The following is a 17,795-nucleotide window of genomic DNA, read 5'->3' as shown; positions in this document are numbered from 1 at the left end:
CGACGATGCTTCGCCCCGCACCTTTGAGCCCAGGCAGCGAGCTCACGTCCCGCCTGGCTCCGTTTTGCAGCCAGTCTGACAAGTGCGGGCACAAGGACCCCCACGCGATGCAGGACAGACTGCCAGCCCCCGCAGGTGATGCCTTGGCTGCTGCTTTGTTACCAGGATGGATTTGACCAACAGGTCTGCCCCAAACCACACGTTTTTATCCTGGAGGCCCTTACTGCCATGCTGCTCCTGGGGCAGGATGTTGGGACCCTCGGCGATATACGTGCCCCAAAATACCGAGGACTAACCTGATGCATATCTCCTGGTAGTACAACACTAAAATCGGCAGGAACTGACAAACAGGGACATTTGCAGGGAAACCTGGCCTTCTGCTGCCTATCTGTTAAGCTCATTAAAGGTAGCTTTTAGCATCAACCCAGGCATCCCGTGAACAGCTAAGAAAATACCCAACCTCAGCTTAGCTGGGAAAGCAGAGCCCTGGGCACATCCCTGGCAGCCAGCCCTGCCAGGTCCCTCTCTGCCATAGGGATGTGGGCTGCAGGACGGGCTCCTGCAGAAAATGTTCCCTGGAAACTTGTTTCATTAAACCAATATAAATGCGCCTTACCATTTCCTACTCTAAGTGACTATTCTGGGCTAAAAAGCAACTGGAATGTTAGGAATTATTAGGAGAGGAAGAGAAAACAAAGCAGAGCCTCCCTAGAAATCCATCTCAAATATCATGTCTGCTTCAGCCCGGCTGCCTCAGGCAGATGGAGCAGAGCTAGAAGAGTGCAAAGGTGACAGAGGGATGGATCAGCTCCCAGGCAGTGACAAGGAGACACACCAAGGCTGTCCTGGAGAGGAGGTGAGCAGGGGAGAGCATGGCGCAGGGCTATAAATTGCAAAGGGTATAAAGGAATTAATATTGACTCATAATACCGGCCTTTGGAGGCATAGACTAATAGCAGAAAGCGAACAGCAAAAAGCGATAGTGAAAGCAAACCCCACCAAATTCCTGTTAAACACAATGATACAAGTAGCTAAAGAGAGAAATCTGTGGGTCCAGTGCGGTGACCGAGCAGGGCTGCACGGGTGTCCCCCTCCCCCATCGGGATGCCCTGCGGGGACTCTTCCCTGACCCTCCACAGTCCCCCTGCGTGTTCAGGCCCCTCGGCCCCCGTCCGCGGTGTTCTGGAGGTGGCCTGGGCTGCCCCGAGGTAAAGCAAAAACTGTTCCCCAAGGTCGCAAAGCTGCTCCCTCCCGGCGGCGCCCGCCTGCGAACGGCCACCGGCCGCCTGCTGCCACCTTCCGGGTAGGGGCGGCCGGGCACCGCGGGGAGCGACCCGCAACGGCCCCGCAGCGATCCGCAACGGTCCGCAACGGCCCCTGACGGCCTGCCCGGGCCAAAGGGCCAAAGGGCCGCGCTGAGCCGCCCCACACCAACACCCCGCAGCGCCGGAGGGCTCCTCACACCAGCCCACCCCGCAGGGCTGCAGGGATGCTCGCAGGGATGCTCGCAGGGATAACCCTTCCGTGGGTTTAGTGCTCTGGGAGAGAAGGGTGTTTTGTGCCTGTGGGAGCCAGCTGACTCCGTGCCCTCTCCCAGTGTGTTTTCAGCACAACGGTGACGCTTGTGTTTTTGCAACTGATAAATCCAGTGCCCTTGTGTGCAAAGGCTGTTTCGCCTTCTGCCGCCTGCAAATTCACCCAGCCCTGCGGGTGACTTAGAAGAAAAGTGTGGTTAGAAGAAGAATGTAGCTAGAAAAAAAGTGTTGTTTTTATCAAGCCCTCAATTTTAATTTAAGGAGTACTTTAAAAAATATAAGGTACAGACGGCTGAAAAACATCTATTTGGAGAATAGCATCAGGATGTGCTCTGAACACAGAGGGGATGCTGCGCACTCAGCTGTTCTGTCAGGACTGGACGGCTCCACCCCTTGGCAACCTGGTTTAAGAACTGATCGGGCTTTCTAGCAAATCTACCATCTTTTGTCAATATTTGTAATGCAGGCGCAACTGAAATCAGGGATACTGCCATTTGTGAGAGTGTTCCTTGTTTATCTTCCACGACATCTGGATTATTTGCATGAAGGGGTGATGTCTTCTCCCGAGTTCATGAACCTGGAAGCCAGTTTGCATCCGTTTCACTTCAGACATACTCAGAGCCAGAGTTGCTGTGATAATTTTGCTGATAACATTAAAGGCAAAAGAGATCACAGCAAAGATTTTACAAAATACCTATTGCAAACTTTCCACTGCTTTGGCTGTGCTTCGGAGCCAGCTTTGTGAGCAGCAAACTGCCATGCCCCACTGCCTGTGTGTGGGCATCGACGGGGACCGTGGCCTCCCCCAAAGCACCAAGGCAGCAGCCCATGTGGCCACATGTACCGTGCCCCACAGTGCCATGCTGAGAGGCTGAACTTGTGCTGGAAGCCTGCTGAAGGAAGGGAAATAACCGAAGGTGACACTTGACAGGTTAGTTTTTTATTCAATGCATTGGACTCATACATGACCGCTTTGTCAACCAACATTTCACACATTCCTATAAAACCAACACCGAGTCCAGTCTCTCGTTAAAGATGCTTGGTGTAAAATGTAAAGCAGTCTATCAAATATTTACTTTAGTAAGTTTAGCTTAGAGCCCAGCAACAGGCTGTGTCCAGTGCGTTCGGTGCTGGGTTGCAGCAGCAGATCAGTGACTCACGGTTTGTTGGTACAGGGCTTCGTCAACAGATGTTTCGACCCAGCTCACTAACACCTCAGCCAATGTTTATCGGACTGCTGTCGAGCCCGGCCTCCCTCCTGCGGCTGCTGGTTTGATTATGCCACTGCTTTGAGCAGGGGTGGAGCTGCACCTACAAAATCCCTGATGCAGAACTACTGCAGCTCTGGAAAACCTGGTTTGGGCTGGGGCAGCTTGCCTGTGCTCCACGCTGAGGACAGCCACACCGGCAGCACGGCACAGCAAGTCCCACCCAGTCCCCACGACCGGGCTGGCAGCAGCAGTTAGAACGGCACGGCAACCAGAGCAATGCAAGGTGCTCATCAGGCCTGACTATGGGGCTACAGTGTGATGTTTTCAGGGTGGAGGGGTCTTACACTGCAAACCTCTGGGCGGGGATGCCTGCACGCACAACAAACTGGGCAGTTAGGTGGATGCTGGGGAAGGTGGGCAGCTGGAGCATGCCCACTGGTGCCACTGCTGGGGCACATCCCTCAGCTCCACACACGCTCTGCTCCCTGCTCTGTCTCCCACACGGGCAAGCAGGACAGCCCTGTGTCCCACCCAGGTAACAATGCAGGAAAGGCTCCATGGGGATGGCTTGGAGCTGGTTCCCCCTCCCTCTTGCACAAGTTACCCCAGGCAGCACAAGGTGCCCTGGCAGGGGGACAGGGCTGGTGCCAGCCCTGTGGCTCCCTGGCAGAGCGCTCCCAGCAAATCCACCTCTGCTCATCCCCCTTCACCACCCCACTCATGTCTCACCTGCCCTGTGCTCTGGCCCCGGCTCTCATCCTGCCTCGTCCCTGCCCTCAATTGCTCATTCATTCTGTGTGTAAGGAAGGAGACGGCACATTGCCAGATTAGCTATCTCAGAGGAAATCTATCGAGTTTTATTGAGCTGCCCATTACAGGGCCTGGACTGTTACGGGCAGTCCCTGTGACGAGCATGCGGTGCTAAGGCATGGTGACTGTCCGGCCGGCGCCTCTGGCTGCTGTAAAGCGCCTCTTATTCCTCAGACCAGAGAACCTCTCATCCAGCGTCAGGCTGGTCTGCAGGGGAAAGGGAGAGCGAGTCAGTCCCGGGTCTCATGGCAAAGCACAGCCAAACTCGTAGCAGGGTATTGATTAGAACCCATCAGTCAGGACGATGCTTCACAGCCAGTTAGTCAATTAAACCACTCAGCACATGGAGACAAGGAGCTCAACAGACTGTGTGCGGCTGGAAAACCTCCAAGCAGCACCCAGCCCCAAGACACTGGGTGTCCTCGGCAAGAACAGGAGCAAGCAGATGGCATCTGAGCACAAGGCATCAAGTAAAACCAAACTGTCCAGACAAGAAACGCCAGCAATGAAGAAGGTGGAGCAGGATTTCTGACCTGTCCCAGGGCTCTCGGACCATACTTCAGCATAAAATGCGGCACCAAGAAGGTCACCAAAGCAAAGAGAGAGCAAAGCCCAGAAGTGCTGTGTGTCTCTGAGGAGTGGGGAGCACTGGCAGTGAAACGATCCCCCCCAGCCAGGACTGCTCACAGGCAGCATCTCCCAGCTCCAAGCAAGCACATGGACAGGCCACGAGGGGCCAAAAGAGTGGGGAAAATCAGGCTGAGTCTGTAGCTGCTGAACAGTCTTCTCAGGTGCCTTCAGTTTTGCGAGCACCCTGGCCAACACGGCTAAGGGACTTTCCTCCCAGGTTATGCTAGATAAACCCAACTGGCAGCCCCAAAAACCTGAGCGTGATGTTAACAGCTTAGTGGCAGGGCCGCTGCAGGGTGCAAGGTGCCGCCTGTCCCGTCGACAATCCTCTACCTGGTTGGCCATCGCGCGGAAGTTGAATCTCAGCAGCACCCCCTTGGGCTGGGGCTTGGCTGCCCGCGGTGGTGGCCTCTGGCTTCGCAGGAATGGGCGCTTGGATCCAGGCCTGGGGAAAGCACAGATCTGCAGTCACTCAGGAGCCTAAGGCAGCTCACTTCCCATCAGCTGCAAACCAGCAAAGAGTAAAGGAGACCACCGCGTACCCCATACATCCCATGGCATGCCTCACAGCAGCCTGGGTGAGACTAAAGGGTGCCAGGAGAGCTGCCGTGCTGGCAAAGTTCCAGCACTGGGGACTACGTCACACCAGGGCTATCGTATCGTGGGGTGTTCTCTGCACCCGGGACATGCCAAGTGCCCTCACCGACCCTTCTTTCTGCCCCTGGCTGTGTGCCGGGTCCTGCAGCTGCACTGGCTCAGTTCAGGGGTGAAGCCACCCCCTTCCAGCCTCTGTGCTCTTCTCAACACGGCGAGCACACAGTGTCCCTTTGGGGTGCGCGCTGTTCCCCCATGACACCCCACATCAAGCACAACTAGCCTGCCACCTCCCACGTGCTGCTGGCACTTCCGTTGCTCTTTACTCTGGATAATGAACGAGCCACACAGTAATTACCATCTCCTTTCAGATATGAAGGGAAGGGAACGAGACATCATTTGCTAACTATTTTGGGTCTGAACCATTCATTGCGCGCTCGTTATAGAAGACGTGAAGCTGCAATAATGTTAAATGGATTTGCAAGGGCTTTTTAGGGCTCCCATCCTAACAAATCACCTCATTACTTACACGCCAGTCTGGCCCGCCTGGGGATTAGCCACAGAAACTGTCAGAACTGCTCCGGGGCTGGGTTTCACTTGCCACCTGCCGAGACAGGGAGATGTATCCAGCTTCGATTCGAGCACGAAAGAGCACGTCGTGTTTGCAGCATGCCTTTGTTCACCAATTACCTTCTCATCCTTCGTGGCTTCCCTTCTCCATTAGCATCCATCTGCTGTGAAATACATTTTTGTAAAAATGACTTAACGAATCAGCTGTTAGAAACAATGATTCCTTTTGCAAGTATTTAATTTGGTGTATCTCAATAGCTCTTTCCTTGTGTGTTGTCAAGAAATTTGCTCATTTTGGGTTTCCTGCTGGCACAGCAATCTGTATGGGTGGCTTGGCTTTGCCCTGCTTGTGCTGTTGTGTAAGCTGCAAGGTTCACTTTTATCACATGCCCAGTTTTTATTTTCCAGCTGCCATTAAACTGCACTAAAAACTGCTCGCCCTGCAAACAGTCTCCTAAGAATATATTCATTGTTCAAGTCACCCATCTTTCCCAGTCACTTTTGGAAGCAAAGATACAACTGGGCAAAGGCTGGCAAAACTGAAGGCTTGTCACCATCGCAGGTTGCACAAAAAATGTCTCGATACTGACCCCTCTCTGAAAGTTGGCTTTGGAGAACCGCTGCTGCATCCGCTTCTGCTGGAAGGCTGGTCCCCTGTTTAGCCGGAAAGGTCTGCTGGTAAAGGAGGGGGAGAGAGAACAGGACATAGGTGAGTAGGATGCCAGACCTCTCCTAAAGTTTAATGCTGAAATACTTAACCCAGTGTACTATTAAAAAGCAGTATGAGAAGCAAATGAAGCTGTGTGTTACCAAGTTCGGCCCAACAGGTTTTTCTGCCAGCAAAGGATTTCAGAGGAACTCATTTTCCTGCTCAAATGAAACAACAGCTTGTGTTTGTTCTGAATTCTGCTCATTAAAAAAAAAATTAAAAAAGAAAATTGCCGAAAAAGATCTGGTCAGAAGGGACCTCTGGAGGTCATCCAGTCCCTGCTCTACTCAGAGCAGAGAAAGATGGGATTGCAATGAAGCTTGCTTTCAAGCTCGGGGAACACAAGGACCACAGTGAGACAGGCGCCGAGGCTGTGCCCAGCACCCAGCGGCCTGCCCTCATCACAGCTCCCAGGACACAGCATCTGCTCCTGCAGCCCCTCACCGGGACAGACCCCCTCTGCCTGGCTATTCCTTACAGCTGTAATCTGTATTTCCCGCCTTTATGAAAATAAATGCTATTTCACCCTTCAAAAGTGTTCCCCAAAGCGACAGAGGAAAAGTTTAATTAAAATACAAAGGTCACATTTGCTTTCTAAAATAAAATGGCATATTTAATACCTGAATTATTAACTATCAGCACAAAGTTGTTTTATTTCCAGGTGCTTTCCTAACATACCCAGGGGTATTTTTCTCACGTTGCATGAGCACACGGCTGTAACTGCTCCCAGCTGGCCCAGACTGAGAGCAGAGCCCCAGGAGCTGCACAGGGAATCACTGAAAAATCACAAAAACCGAGTAACCAAATATTTTACCTTCGCCCCGGGGCGTTGTTGCTGGAAGGTGCTGCTCTGAATCTCTTGGGGCCTGGGGGTGGCCGTCGCCGTCCATCCGGCTGCCCGCTGCTGTTGCTTTTGGTGAAAGCCTCGCTGTTCTTGCTGCCCTGAAAGAGTAGCGAGAGCTCAGCAGTTGACACCCTCGCTCCATCTTGGTGCACCAAGAGGGAGTGAGCACGAGCCACAGCACACGACCATCCTTCCCTCTGCCAGCTGCCACTGCCTGAAAAGCTGACGAATTTATGTGGCATTTTCTTTGGCTCTGTCTAGGGGGAAATCCAGCCCGCACTGAAGTGCAGGTGGTGATCGCTGACACCGCAGCAGTTCCCTCGCTGCTCCTGGATGCCTTCAGCACCACTTGCAATTACTTCAAAGGGGGCTCAAGCCCCACGCTGTGTGCTCTGCATTCCCCATCTTCTCATTCCCAACTGTTTTCCCTTTGCGATTTCTGCAGTCTTGCAGTGGAACAACCCTGCTCTGCAAGTGTTGGTTTGTTTTCTCCTTTGATATTTCTTGATGGGAAATTGATTCCTTGCTGTGTCTATTAAAACCTGGTCTCTTCCACGTTCTTTTGTTATCTATGGCAGGAATATTTCTATTGAGCAGTGCTGCTGTGGTCTCAACATTGGACTTGGTATACACCGTTGTCATCAATCAGTATGTGCGCCTTGGTTCCTGGGCATGAAACTACAAGTACCAGGAAGAACGTTTCATTCTAATGGTGCAGAAATACAAAAAAAAATTGTGATTGGAGAGCAAATCTCGCACATGCCAAGCATTATAGCTTTGCTCAGGTTTCTTTTTGGCCATTGACCCTTTCTTGTTTGGACATGTATGTTGCCCAGCCCGAGCCCTGAAGCACATCAGAAGACCCCTCAGCAGTGCAGGTCCTCCTGCAGTTATTTTACACAAACTGCCACAGACTCTGTCCCATTTATTTCTGTGGGACAGCCACCATCACCGTTACTACCTACTAACTGAGACGTGCTTCCACATTCTTCCCACTTGGTTTATTTCTGCAAAATGGAACCTACCATAGAATTATGCCTCCTAGCAACTGCTTATTACTTTCTGCTAATATCCAGCCACACTCAATATGTGAGTCATCACTGTCTTTATTTTCAGGAATAACCACACTCCATGCACATGCATGCTCATTTTAGAGCTCTCTTATTTATACCCCCAGGACAAAGCCATTAAATGTGCCATCATGTTCACCACTTTGGTGTTTTTTTAAAAGCTTACTGAGCGTACATGACATCCTCATTGAGTGGATTTCCATCAGTGTGGAAAACAAAACCCTCTCGCAGAGGACTATCTACCTGCTCGGTTTCCACCTTCTACACCAAGCCAGTTTGACACTCAGAAGAAAGCTGTAAGAACTACTTTAATGATGAATATGTAGCTTCTTTCCCATCTCTTGAGTCTTAAAAATAACTCAAAAGCCAAATGGAAATATTTCAATCTTTTTTTTAAAGTGTTTTTAAGCAAAGACAAGACCCAAACATTTAAACTTGAAAAAGGAAAAGCCACGAATGAATTAAAAAAAATGCATTTTACACAGATGCACATGGGTAATCTGACCCATGGCCATCACAGTACTAGGAATCAGTGTCTCTGGGGGGGATACCCACTTGCTAGCGAAACGTATGTCTCTGAACCAAAGCCACCTGAAGTCAACAACAGTCTTTCCTTTGACTTCACTGGACCTTCGAAAATACTCTTCGTGGAGAACAAATAATAGTGACTCTTAACATACCTCCTCTAAATGATAATAGTAGATGAGATGGCATATAATTTGTTTTTATGGAAATATTTTAATTTTTTTAAGAAGACAGTTTTAAAGAATCTTTTTTGTAAAACCCATGGGAACTGATTCAGTAAAATTATGCCAAGTCACAAGCTTATAAAACCAACTGGAAACCTGCTATTTTATATGCATATGTGTCTGTACTCACCTATGCATACAAATGCTGTGCGCAGGCATACAAAAAATGGTGCCTGTAAACTGTTTATGCAGATTGTTCTTTGGAGTGATGCAGGATCATAAAATCCAGCAGATTTCCATTTGACATTTGGGAACAGCTGTACTTTCCGTACCCCCCTACCTCTTGAGCCAATGCCTGGCGATTTAAAGGGCTCACTCCATTTAATGCAGCAGCTGCTCTTCTCCTGGGACCGGGCACAGTATTCCTGAATTGTCTCCGATTGTACTGTTGTTGTCCAAATCCTCTTCTAAAACGGTTAGGTCCTACAGAAATAAGCTCTTATTTTAGCATCCTTCAAAACTCAATTTATGATTACAGTTTTGCAAATGGATTGCTAGGATGACTTAACATGATATAGGAGTATCTGTATAAATAGTGATGCAAGAATCACATTAATTCATTCCAAAAAAGTATATTAATTTTGCAGAATATTAAATAATTTATCTTTCCAATATCTCACTAACATTGCTGTTATACATAGGACTGACAAAACATATTATTTGATGTGAAAGAATATAGAAGAGAAAAGCCTTCCACAATTCTGATTCCTAATAAAGGCAGGAACACTTGCATGAGGAAACCTGTCAATCTGTTGTCAGTTCACACTGCTATGAATTAACCGTGAAATGGGAAAAGCCTTTTGATACAGATAAGCAAGTGACTCGAGCATCCAGAAACCAACTCCACAGCAGCCTGGAACAGCTCTGAGCGCCCATATTATAGCACGTGATAAGTGAAGACTGGACCATAGTTTTTATATATACATATATATATGTTTGTGGGAGGTTTTTTTGCTTGACATCTCCTTACTTACTGCACATATTGAAGGGGGCACCTTCTGCTGCTATTTTACATAACTGCACAGTGCATACACACCAACAGGCTGTCTTGCATTTAATGTTTTCCCCTAAGCCTGCTTATGATTTTGAAGTGTGCTGAAGTGTCGAGCGAGAGGAAAGCACTCTGTCAGTGCATTAAAGCCTAATTACTGCACATGATAAACTTCTGTAGTCATAACGAAGTAGACATCCTCCGAATCACTATACCAGCGAAATGTGCACACGTACTCAGAGGGGTGTATAAACCAGGCATAAGGCAGTGCATGGCAGAGGGCAGCAAACCTGCGGTTAAACCCTGGGCCGTAAAGCAGAACTCACTGATACAAACCACAGAGCAGTTAGATGCCTGTATCGATCCCATACCATCAATTCCTTCATCACAGCAATTTACAATGACTTGGAGCAATTAGAAACGAAGTGTTCCGAGGCAGCAGTGACACTGCTGTCAGGGGCCACCACCGCAGTGATTAATGAAGGCTCCAGCCCCAGGGTGTAACACCGGTTGGCGCCAGCGTAGGCTGGTCACACTGGAATACAAGTGAAGATGATTTGAGCTGCTTTGGCTCCAAGACAAAAGGGCACCAGGGCATGCCTGTGGGAAGCACCTCCTGAACAGCATGTCGGGGTGCTTTGCTCCTTACAGCCGTAGGTTGGTTGGGAACACTCACAAAAATGCAACGCTGTTCACAAGCTCTGTGGGGCCACTAGTTATTTTCTTTGCAAACGATGCCCTCTCAGCGCAGCAGTGCAGGTGTGTAAATGTTCCTCCCCCAACATACCCCTGAATTTTGGCATTCTGTGTCTTCCTGACCAGATGTGGTCTCGCTGTGTTTAATGCCCCTTTCTTCCCTCCTAGTTCTGTTCCCCAGTTTATTTTTCCCTCCAACAGCCACCCTGGGTGCCTCTCTCTTGCCTGTTTGCCAGACTGCTCTCCTGCAGGCCACCAAGCCTTGCGACACTGCTCTCCCGCACCCTGGCGAAGGCAACTCCTCTGCAGCCAGACAGACTGAGCTCAGCTGCCTTTCCTGGGTGTTTCATCAGTGCGATGGGAGGGACTGATGCAAAAGGCAGCCCTGACTAGAAAATCATGCCCCTGTCAGTCAGTTCATATTAGAGAGCCTCTGCTCAGTGGTGCACCCAGGCATGTCTCAGCCAGTGTAAATAACTAACGACACAGCCATCAGCCTCCGAGGGGTACCCCGTGTACACCAGCTGGGGACCAAGGCCCTGGTCTGTCATGTGTATCCTGAAGTGTGACACACGGGAGGCTCCATTTCTGCAAAAAGCCCGGCAGATATTTAATAATGAAAGAACATTTGAATAAAACCCCGCAGCATCAGCAGCTGGGGAAGACCCCCACTGTGTTTTGGTGCACACTCAAAGCCTGGTGCTGGACATACCTGAGTTGGCCAAGAGGCACCTCTGCCCACCAAGTCCAGTTTGGGGAGAACCCCTGATGTGTGACAGACTCATTTTTTCCAAAGAGGTTTGAAATTGGTTTTTCCCCCACTGGGAAGATGGCTTAAGCTATATTCCAGGAGGGATAACAGCACTTCACTTGCACGAGTTCTCTTGCTGGTTTAATCAGCATAATACCCTTCTCCACCCCCTGTCATTACAGTGCTGGGCTGTTCTGATCATCATTTTGATAACGGTTATCACGTCTCAGCCCAGGAGGGACTGCATTTCAGCAGGGACTGAAGTGAAATGAGCCCCTGAAGAATTATGGGCTAAATTCCCAGTCATGCTGAGCTTCCCAGAATTGCTACTGACATCAGAACCACACAGCATGGCGGGTCTTTGCACTTGGCAGGGCTGAATTCAGGCTCAGTTAAAGTCTATGAAATACTAAGACTAGCAGAAGTAATTCTGTAAATGAACAGAAAAGTCCTCCATTCTAAGGAATGGTTAAAAAAAATATTTCATTTGATGTATTTGACTCTGCATACAGTAGTCGCTTGAGTGTGGAAAAATATCAAAGCCTGTGTTTTTGACAGAAAGATCAATTTGCAAAGGGCAATTATCATCATTCTGTTTTGAACCGGAACAATTCTTGGTACGGCAATATGTGGTGGAGACCAAGAACATGAGAGTGGGAGGCAGATCGGAGACAAGCAGGATTCCACCCAGCAATCCCACTGTCCTGATGTGCCATTGGCACTCCAAGGGAACACTGCAAAGACACTGCTGCAAAATGTCACTAAAATCTCCAATGGAGTAATTTCGCAGCAATTAAAATTAAAAAAAAGGACAATTTTGATAGAGATGGCATCATGCAGCAGATCACTTTGGTTTTGTAGATAAAAGTTAGTGGAACTAAACATAGATTAGTGTGTGATCGCTCAGTATTATAAAAAATTTATCATAAAAATAGCATGCTTGGCAAAAAATACAAATTAGCTCCAATAACTGAACTATCAAAGACATTTACTGAAGGGGTAATTTAAGTGCGTTCTGGGAAAAAGAGGATTAGGAAGAGGCATAATTAAACTATGCAAAGCCAAAAGGGAATAGAGAATAGATATTAAGTCACTTTGAATTAGTAATTCATGAGAGGGTGGAAGGGAGAGAAACAGATGAATTTATGCTCTGAAAGGGCCCTGATATTCCATTGTTGCAGAGAGAAAAGCTATTCAGAGTCTGAGTACATCTTATATGCACACAGGAGTTAGATAGGAGAAGGGTTTAAGGGCTGTATTTTGTTACACAAAATGTGTTTTGCAGCTTGGCAGGCCTCCGCTGTCCCCAGGCACTCACCTACCTTGCAAATTCCTCTGCATCCAGGCGCGGAAACGGGGCCGCCCATACCCATACGCTGAATTTCTGTTCTTGACCTGCTGCCTTCGCGTGTCCCCTGCAGCGCTGGCATCTGTTTGCTCTTTCCTGTGACGTTTTATGATGTCATCTAGATCAAAATGGCAAAGGGGAAACCCATAAAACCGACACTTTCTACCAACAGTGATTCCCACTTTTGGTACTTGCAATTGTCTGCAGTAAAAAAGGAGCTTGTGGTTCTGTGAGGGATGCTGGCTGGACAATAAAAGATTAAGCTTAGCTCAGAAAGTATAGGATCAATTTACTCAGCTCCTGCAGGCTGGAGATTAGAGTGCAGCAAATTATTTAAAGATGTGCTACCATCCGGCATGTATCTACCATGTGTGCAGGACAGAGATTTCAGACCCACATCCCACTGAGGGATCCAGTCCCGCAGATTTCCCACAAGCACAAGGGAATATGTTTTCGCAGGGGCACCAGGAGCTCAGTGCTGGGCAGAGAACATTTTTTTTAGAAGATCTGACGTGGGAGGCTGCAGGAAAGGTGGTCCAAACGGGGAGAATGGGTAGAAGCACCCATGGGTGCACCCATGCAGTGATGGCTGCTCCAAGGGCTCCCCCCACCACGCGTGGGACATGGGCACTGTCCAGTGCAGAGGACATGTCCCTGATGTATCAACAACACAACCACTGTTCAGGCGTCATGCAAACACAAGCAGGATGAATGTCCCCCTCGCCCCTACATTTGTGAAGAGGAGAACTGAAGCTTGGTGCAGCGAAGGCTGCAACGCGAGGGCTGCAGGGAGGGAATTTCACTTGTACAGAGTGACTGTCCAGAAAGGCGACATCATGGTCCTACAAACACTCATGGTTCACCAGGTGGGTGTAGGATCAATTCCCATCTCCCGGAGTCAGCTACCTGCATGTCTTTCCTCACAGTGCTTTAAAAAAAAAACCAAAGCAAGTTTCTAGCCCTCGGTGGTATGAGATGAAGCTTGACACCATAAACCTCTATGGCTCAAAAACCAGGAAGCAAACAGATGCATCATGCACAATGGATATCAGCAGTACTTTGAATTTTAAATTCTGCGGCCTTTAGGACCTGAGTATTTTCTATCTACGGTAGATGCTCCTGTCTAGTTACTCAGTATAGCTCGCCTAGAAACAGCTGGATATGGATCTATCAACCACAGCTCTAGAACCTCTCAGCTTCTGCCATTGTTTGGTGAAACAGAGAGGGAGAGTATCTCACACAGAAGAGGACGGTGCAGGGGATGCCTGTTCTCCCCTGCAAAATGTGGGTTCTCCTGCGTAGACCTGTCTGCACCGCACCAAGGGCACCAGCTCTTGTGCTTCATGCTGAACACGTCAATTCGATTCCCAGGCCTGCCCCGCTGCCAGCAGCAGTAGGATATTTTGGGAACTCTGCACAGCTCTCTGCAGACAGGAGGGAGGGCAATGAGCCAGCTCCCGCGCTGCAGCAGTACAAGCGCTGCGACCAGGCACAGCTGCCTCTCACCTCGAGCACCCACCACTGCCCCAACACAAAAGGGGTCTAAAATGGCCTGAAAGCACCAAAATGGGCTCGGGATGTCCTGCCAATGCCCCAGGACTCCCCTCACCCAAACTTCTTATTAGGCAGCTCTGAAAGTGTACTCTACCGAGCTCTTCCATGAACTGCGAGATGTTTCCCGCTTTCTTCGCAAGACGCCATCCAAATGCACTTCCCAAGGCACAGAGCCCGTATGAAATAACCAATTATTTTTCCTGTGATTTAGATACTTCTGGTTTAAAACTATAATAGTAGCACTGAGAAGACAACACAAGATTTCTCCCAAGGATATTTTGCCACTGTGCTTCACCAGTTTGGACCCAGTCAAGCATCCCAGGTGCTTCCCTAGGCACTGCTGCGCTAACCAACCATCCCAATGTCCCCTGAGCTGCTCTAAGTGCCGTGTTTTACAACAGAGAGACACAAAGGAAGGTGATGACCCACCCGCTGTATCCACAGTATACCTGACAGGGTTTTGAAAGCTCATGCCCATTCCGAACAAGTGTTTTCAAAAGACAACACTGGAAGCTGAGCTATTTGAACCATGCACAAACTACTTGTAGATGTAGAGCTCTATTAAGAAACAAAAGCCCCTCAGTTCTCAGTGAGTTGGTCTGAAATCAAGGGGATCTTCTTAATTCAGGCTGTTCCAATGAAGAGAAAAGGCAAAGGGACATCTCCTCATTAATTCATATTTTCCAACAATTTCTTCTTTTAACCTCAAACCTTCCAGAAAATATTTAGCAAGTAATAAAGCCACCTCTGTTAAGCTCCAAGCAGAATATTTTAAACTTTCGCAAATTAGTGAGGAAAGAAGTGAAGTGTCCAAATCAGGCCTTTTCCCAGGCAGTGGTTACTCCAGCTCCTTAATGAATCACTGGAGTGGAAGCACAGAAGTGCCATTAGCTTTCAGTGGGTGATTATCATGAAAAGCACATCATACCTCCAGTGCTTGTCACTTGTCATTTTCTATCAAGTAACTCCTGTGTCCAAAATAATACAAAGGCCAGGGAAAACAAACGAGAGCAGATATATAAGAATAGGGTGCGTGACTGCTTTTGTGATTTCTGTGTCAGGTCTGCCAGGAAGAGAGCATGCTGGGAGAGACTGAGCGATGCTCTTGGTATGAATGCGCTAATGTTCTCAGCTAAGTGTGCCTTTGGGACATGTGCTATTTGGGGCACAAGACTGCTTTGAAGTGTGTCAACAGCATCCCTGATTGCTCTGCAGAGAGGTGGATGCAGGCATGCAAGGGTGGGCTATCTACAGCGCAAGGAAGGGCTCACTGGGAAGGGAGAGGAGATGAATGCTCATGGACCCAGTCTGTCACCTTTTAGTGTTGGGGTTTTTTTTGTTTGGGCATGACTTGTTACCCTGTCTTTTGTACCCGTACATACGATGGGGTTAACAGAGCAATGTAACAGAGTACTACCTAAGGCTGGAAAGGATCCTGGAGGTCATTTAAGGTACCCCTATGCCCTCAAAACAGAATTAGATCTATCAGGGCTGCTTTAGAGTAACTCCTGCAGTTTCCTGTGACTGCCGACTCAAGCAAGGCCCAAGGCATCTGAAAACAGAGAAACAAGCACCTGATGGTGAAAGTATCAGCTCTTTACCAGGTCTCTTGTTTACCAGCTCTTTTCTGCCCTGAGTAAGGTGTACTCTGGATTGAATATGGAGATGGACCACAGGAGGTCTGACTGAGGAAAGCGCTATGGGAGAGCAAATGCGAAGGGAGTACAGTACGGCAGCAAACAGGAAAAGGGTGTGCAACACCATGGGGAAAAACTAAATAAAAAATTAGGGACCCGCTGTTGCTGTAAAACCTCATAGCACCGTTAAAATAACTGTGTCAGCCAAGAATTCCGTTTGAGTTCGCAGTGGAAAATGTTCTGCTGTTCCTGACAAGTGGCTCACTGCTGGGAAGAAGTGACACAAGGTCTGTTTGATCCGCTAATAAAAGGTGTCGTGGACTTTCCTTCCACAGCAGAGATGTCAGCACGATAATCCACCAGGATCTATCGCCCAAACGCCGCAGTCCAGGCCTTCGGAGTTAATACAAGGGCAGCTGTTTATGCCGAGTTCACGTAGCCAGTGCCAGAGGAATGGCGAGCATCACGAGCAAGCTGCTATAAATAGCCGGCACCCCCCGGGACATGTCTCCTATCTCTGTTTCAATAGAGGGCCCATTTCTGGAAGCCGCGCCGGGCTGGCGCTCTCCCCGCGGCAGCTGCGGGAGCTGCCCGCACAGCACCCCGGCTGCGAACCCGCCGCCCCGCACCACGGCGGCCCCGTCGCCTCGCCCCGCACGGTGCCCGGCCCCGCAGCAGGGTGCGGGCGCAGCGGAGGGCACCGCACCGCCGGGCCGCCCCCGGCCCCCGGCCCGCACACGTACCGGCGCAAAGCCAAGCCCCGGGCCCCGCCGGGCGCACGGAGCCCCCTCGGCCCGCCGCCCCCCGCCCGGCAGGGACCCCCGCCCCGCCGCACGTACCCAGGGACATGTCAATCTCCTCGGCTCCCGCCTGCGGCCCCTCGGCGGGGCCCGGCCCCGGCTGCGGCCCCGCCGCCTCCATAGGCTCCATGGGCTCCGTGCGCGCAGTGCCGCCGCCCCGCGCCGCCCAGTGCGCCTGCCCGGAATGTGCCGGCACCCGCCCGGCTCCCCGCCCGCCCGGGCACCCCGGCCCGCCCCGCCCGCCAGCACCCCGGGGGCGCCCGCGCTTCCCCGGGACCCCGCCGGCCGCGTTCCCGCTGCCCAGCCTCCCTGCTGACCGCTCTTGCCCCCGAGCCCGCTCCCGGCGGGGCACGCCAGGAGCAGGGATGTCTGCTGAAACCCCGCCGGCCGCTTCCCAGCGGGGCGGGAGCAGCGGTGGCCGTGCCCCATTTTGAGGACTAGAAGAACAAGGTGGAGGCCCTGGGCTTGTATTCAAGCACGGAGTCTGCCGGCGAGTTTCCTGGGGAGGAAGCATCCCTCTGGGACTGGTTTTCCAGCACCGTCCTCACCACTCACAGAATCGGATTCTTCCAGGGGTCTTTCAGTCTCTGGGGCACGTCAGTTGTGGCACTGGTGCTGTTCTGCAGTTTGAATACAAAATGTGAGCAAAACCATCTTCCTTTATTTTTAAAGCCAGATTAGAAAAAAGGAAGAACAAAACACCAAAAAACGAAAACCAAACCCAAACAAAATGGAAGAGAAGCACTGGGAGACCAATCGCTCCTTTTCCAAAGGGCTACTGTGCATTAGGTGAACAGCACGGTTTTTTTCTAAACTTTCTATATAATAAGTGCTCTGAAATAATCTTCCATATATACATAATAAAGGCAACATAAATCTCAGAACCGAGTCTGCATGTTCTGTGTTTTCAGGATAGTTTCTTGTATTTTCACAAGTTTCCTTTTCCCAGCTTGCACTTCAAATGGGAGAGAAATTTCTATGTGCAAACAAACCAGGGCAAAGATTGCCTCCTGGTATGTGCATAGCTCTCAGCAAGATCAAGTGCTTCTGAAAGTGTTGGTTTAGGGAACTGTGCTTTCATGAAAGAAAAGCACAGAGCAGTGTTGAGAGAGCAACACGTAACCTTGGCTGTCTTTTGCAATGACACTGCAGGATGATCACTAAAGCACTTTCATGTGAAGTGTGAGGCACTAAGGTCACAATACCCTGTTTGCAATTTTCCGTGCTATGCCAAGTGTCCCGGGGGTGCTGCTGCTCTTTGGGGAGCCCTGGCTTTAATGCACCCCTAGTCCACGA

General features: G+C 49.9%; 1 protein-coding gene across 6 annotated transcripts; it reads right to left on the bottom strand.

The window, feature by feature from the left end:
- Positions 1–3,582: 3,582 nt before the first annotated feature.
- On the bottom strand, positions 3,583–16,842 carry LOC102051748 (UAP56-interacting factor-like). 6 transcript variants are annotated; one of them, XM_055727634.1, is made up of 9 exons: positions 16,539–16,758; positions 12,483–12,626; positions 9,003–9,145; positions 6,874–7,001; positions 5,941–6,025; positions 5,471–5,514; positions 5,310–5,384; positions 4,520–4,631; positions 3,583–3,763 (listed from the first exon to the last, which is right to left on the bottom strand). In XM_055727634.1, exons 1-9 carry the CDS (start codon positions 16,627–16,629, stop codon positions 3,668–3,670), a joined length of 918 nt encoding a protein of 305 aa, XP_055583609.1. In that variant the 5' UTR covers positions 16,630–16,758; the 3' UTR covers positions 3,583–3,667. The 6 variants fall into 6 exon arrangements, with proteins under 6 accessions (XP_055583609.1, XP_055583610.1, XP_055583607.1 ...); XM_055727635.1 differs by having other exon boundaries at positions 5,941–6,022; positions 16,539–16,746; XM_055727632.1 differs by having other exon boundaries at positions 3,583–4,631; positions 5,471–5,511; positions 16,539–16,842.
- Positions 16,843–17,795: the final 953 nt, after the last annotated feature.

The sequence above is a fragment of the Falco cherrug genome, chromosome 15, assembly GCF_023634085.1.
Source record: "Falco cherrug isolate bFalChe1 chromosome 15, bFalChe1.pri, whole genome shotgun sequence".
Classification (NCBI taxonomy): domain Eukaryota; kingdom Metazoa; phylum Chordata; class Aves; order Falconiformes; family Falconidae; genus Falco; species Falco cherrug.
The sequence above is the reverse complement of the archived record's forward strand: the minus strand, read 5'-3'. Positions and strand labels throughout refer to the sequence as shown.

Coding starts and splice junctions, on each gene's coding strand:
- LOC102051748 (XM_055727630.1), bottom strand. CDS start 16,629: ATGGAGCCTATGGAGGCGGCGGGGCCGCAGCCGGGGCCGGGCCCCGCC. Junction 12,627..16,538: donor GGAGATTGACATGTCCCTGG/GTACGTGCGGCG, acceptor ATTTTGATCTAG/ATGACATCATAAAACGTCAC. Junction 6,026..6,873: donor AACAACGCCCCGGGGCGAAG/GTAAAATATTTG, acceptor CTCCTTTACCAG/CAGACCTTTCCGGCTAAACA.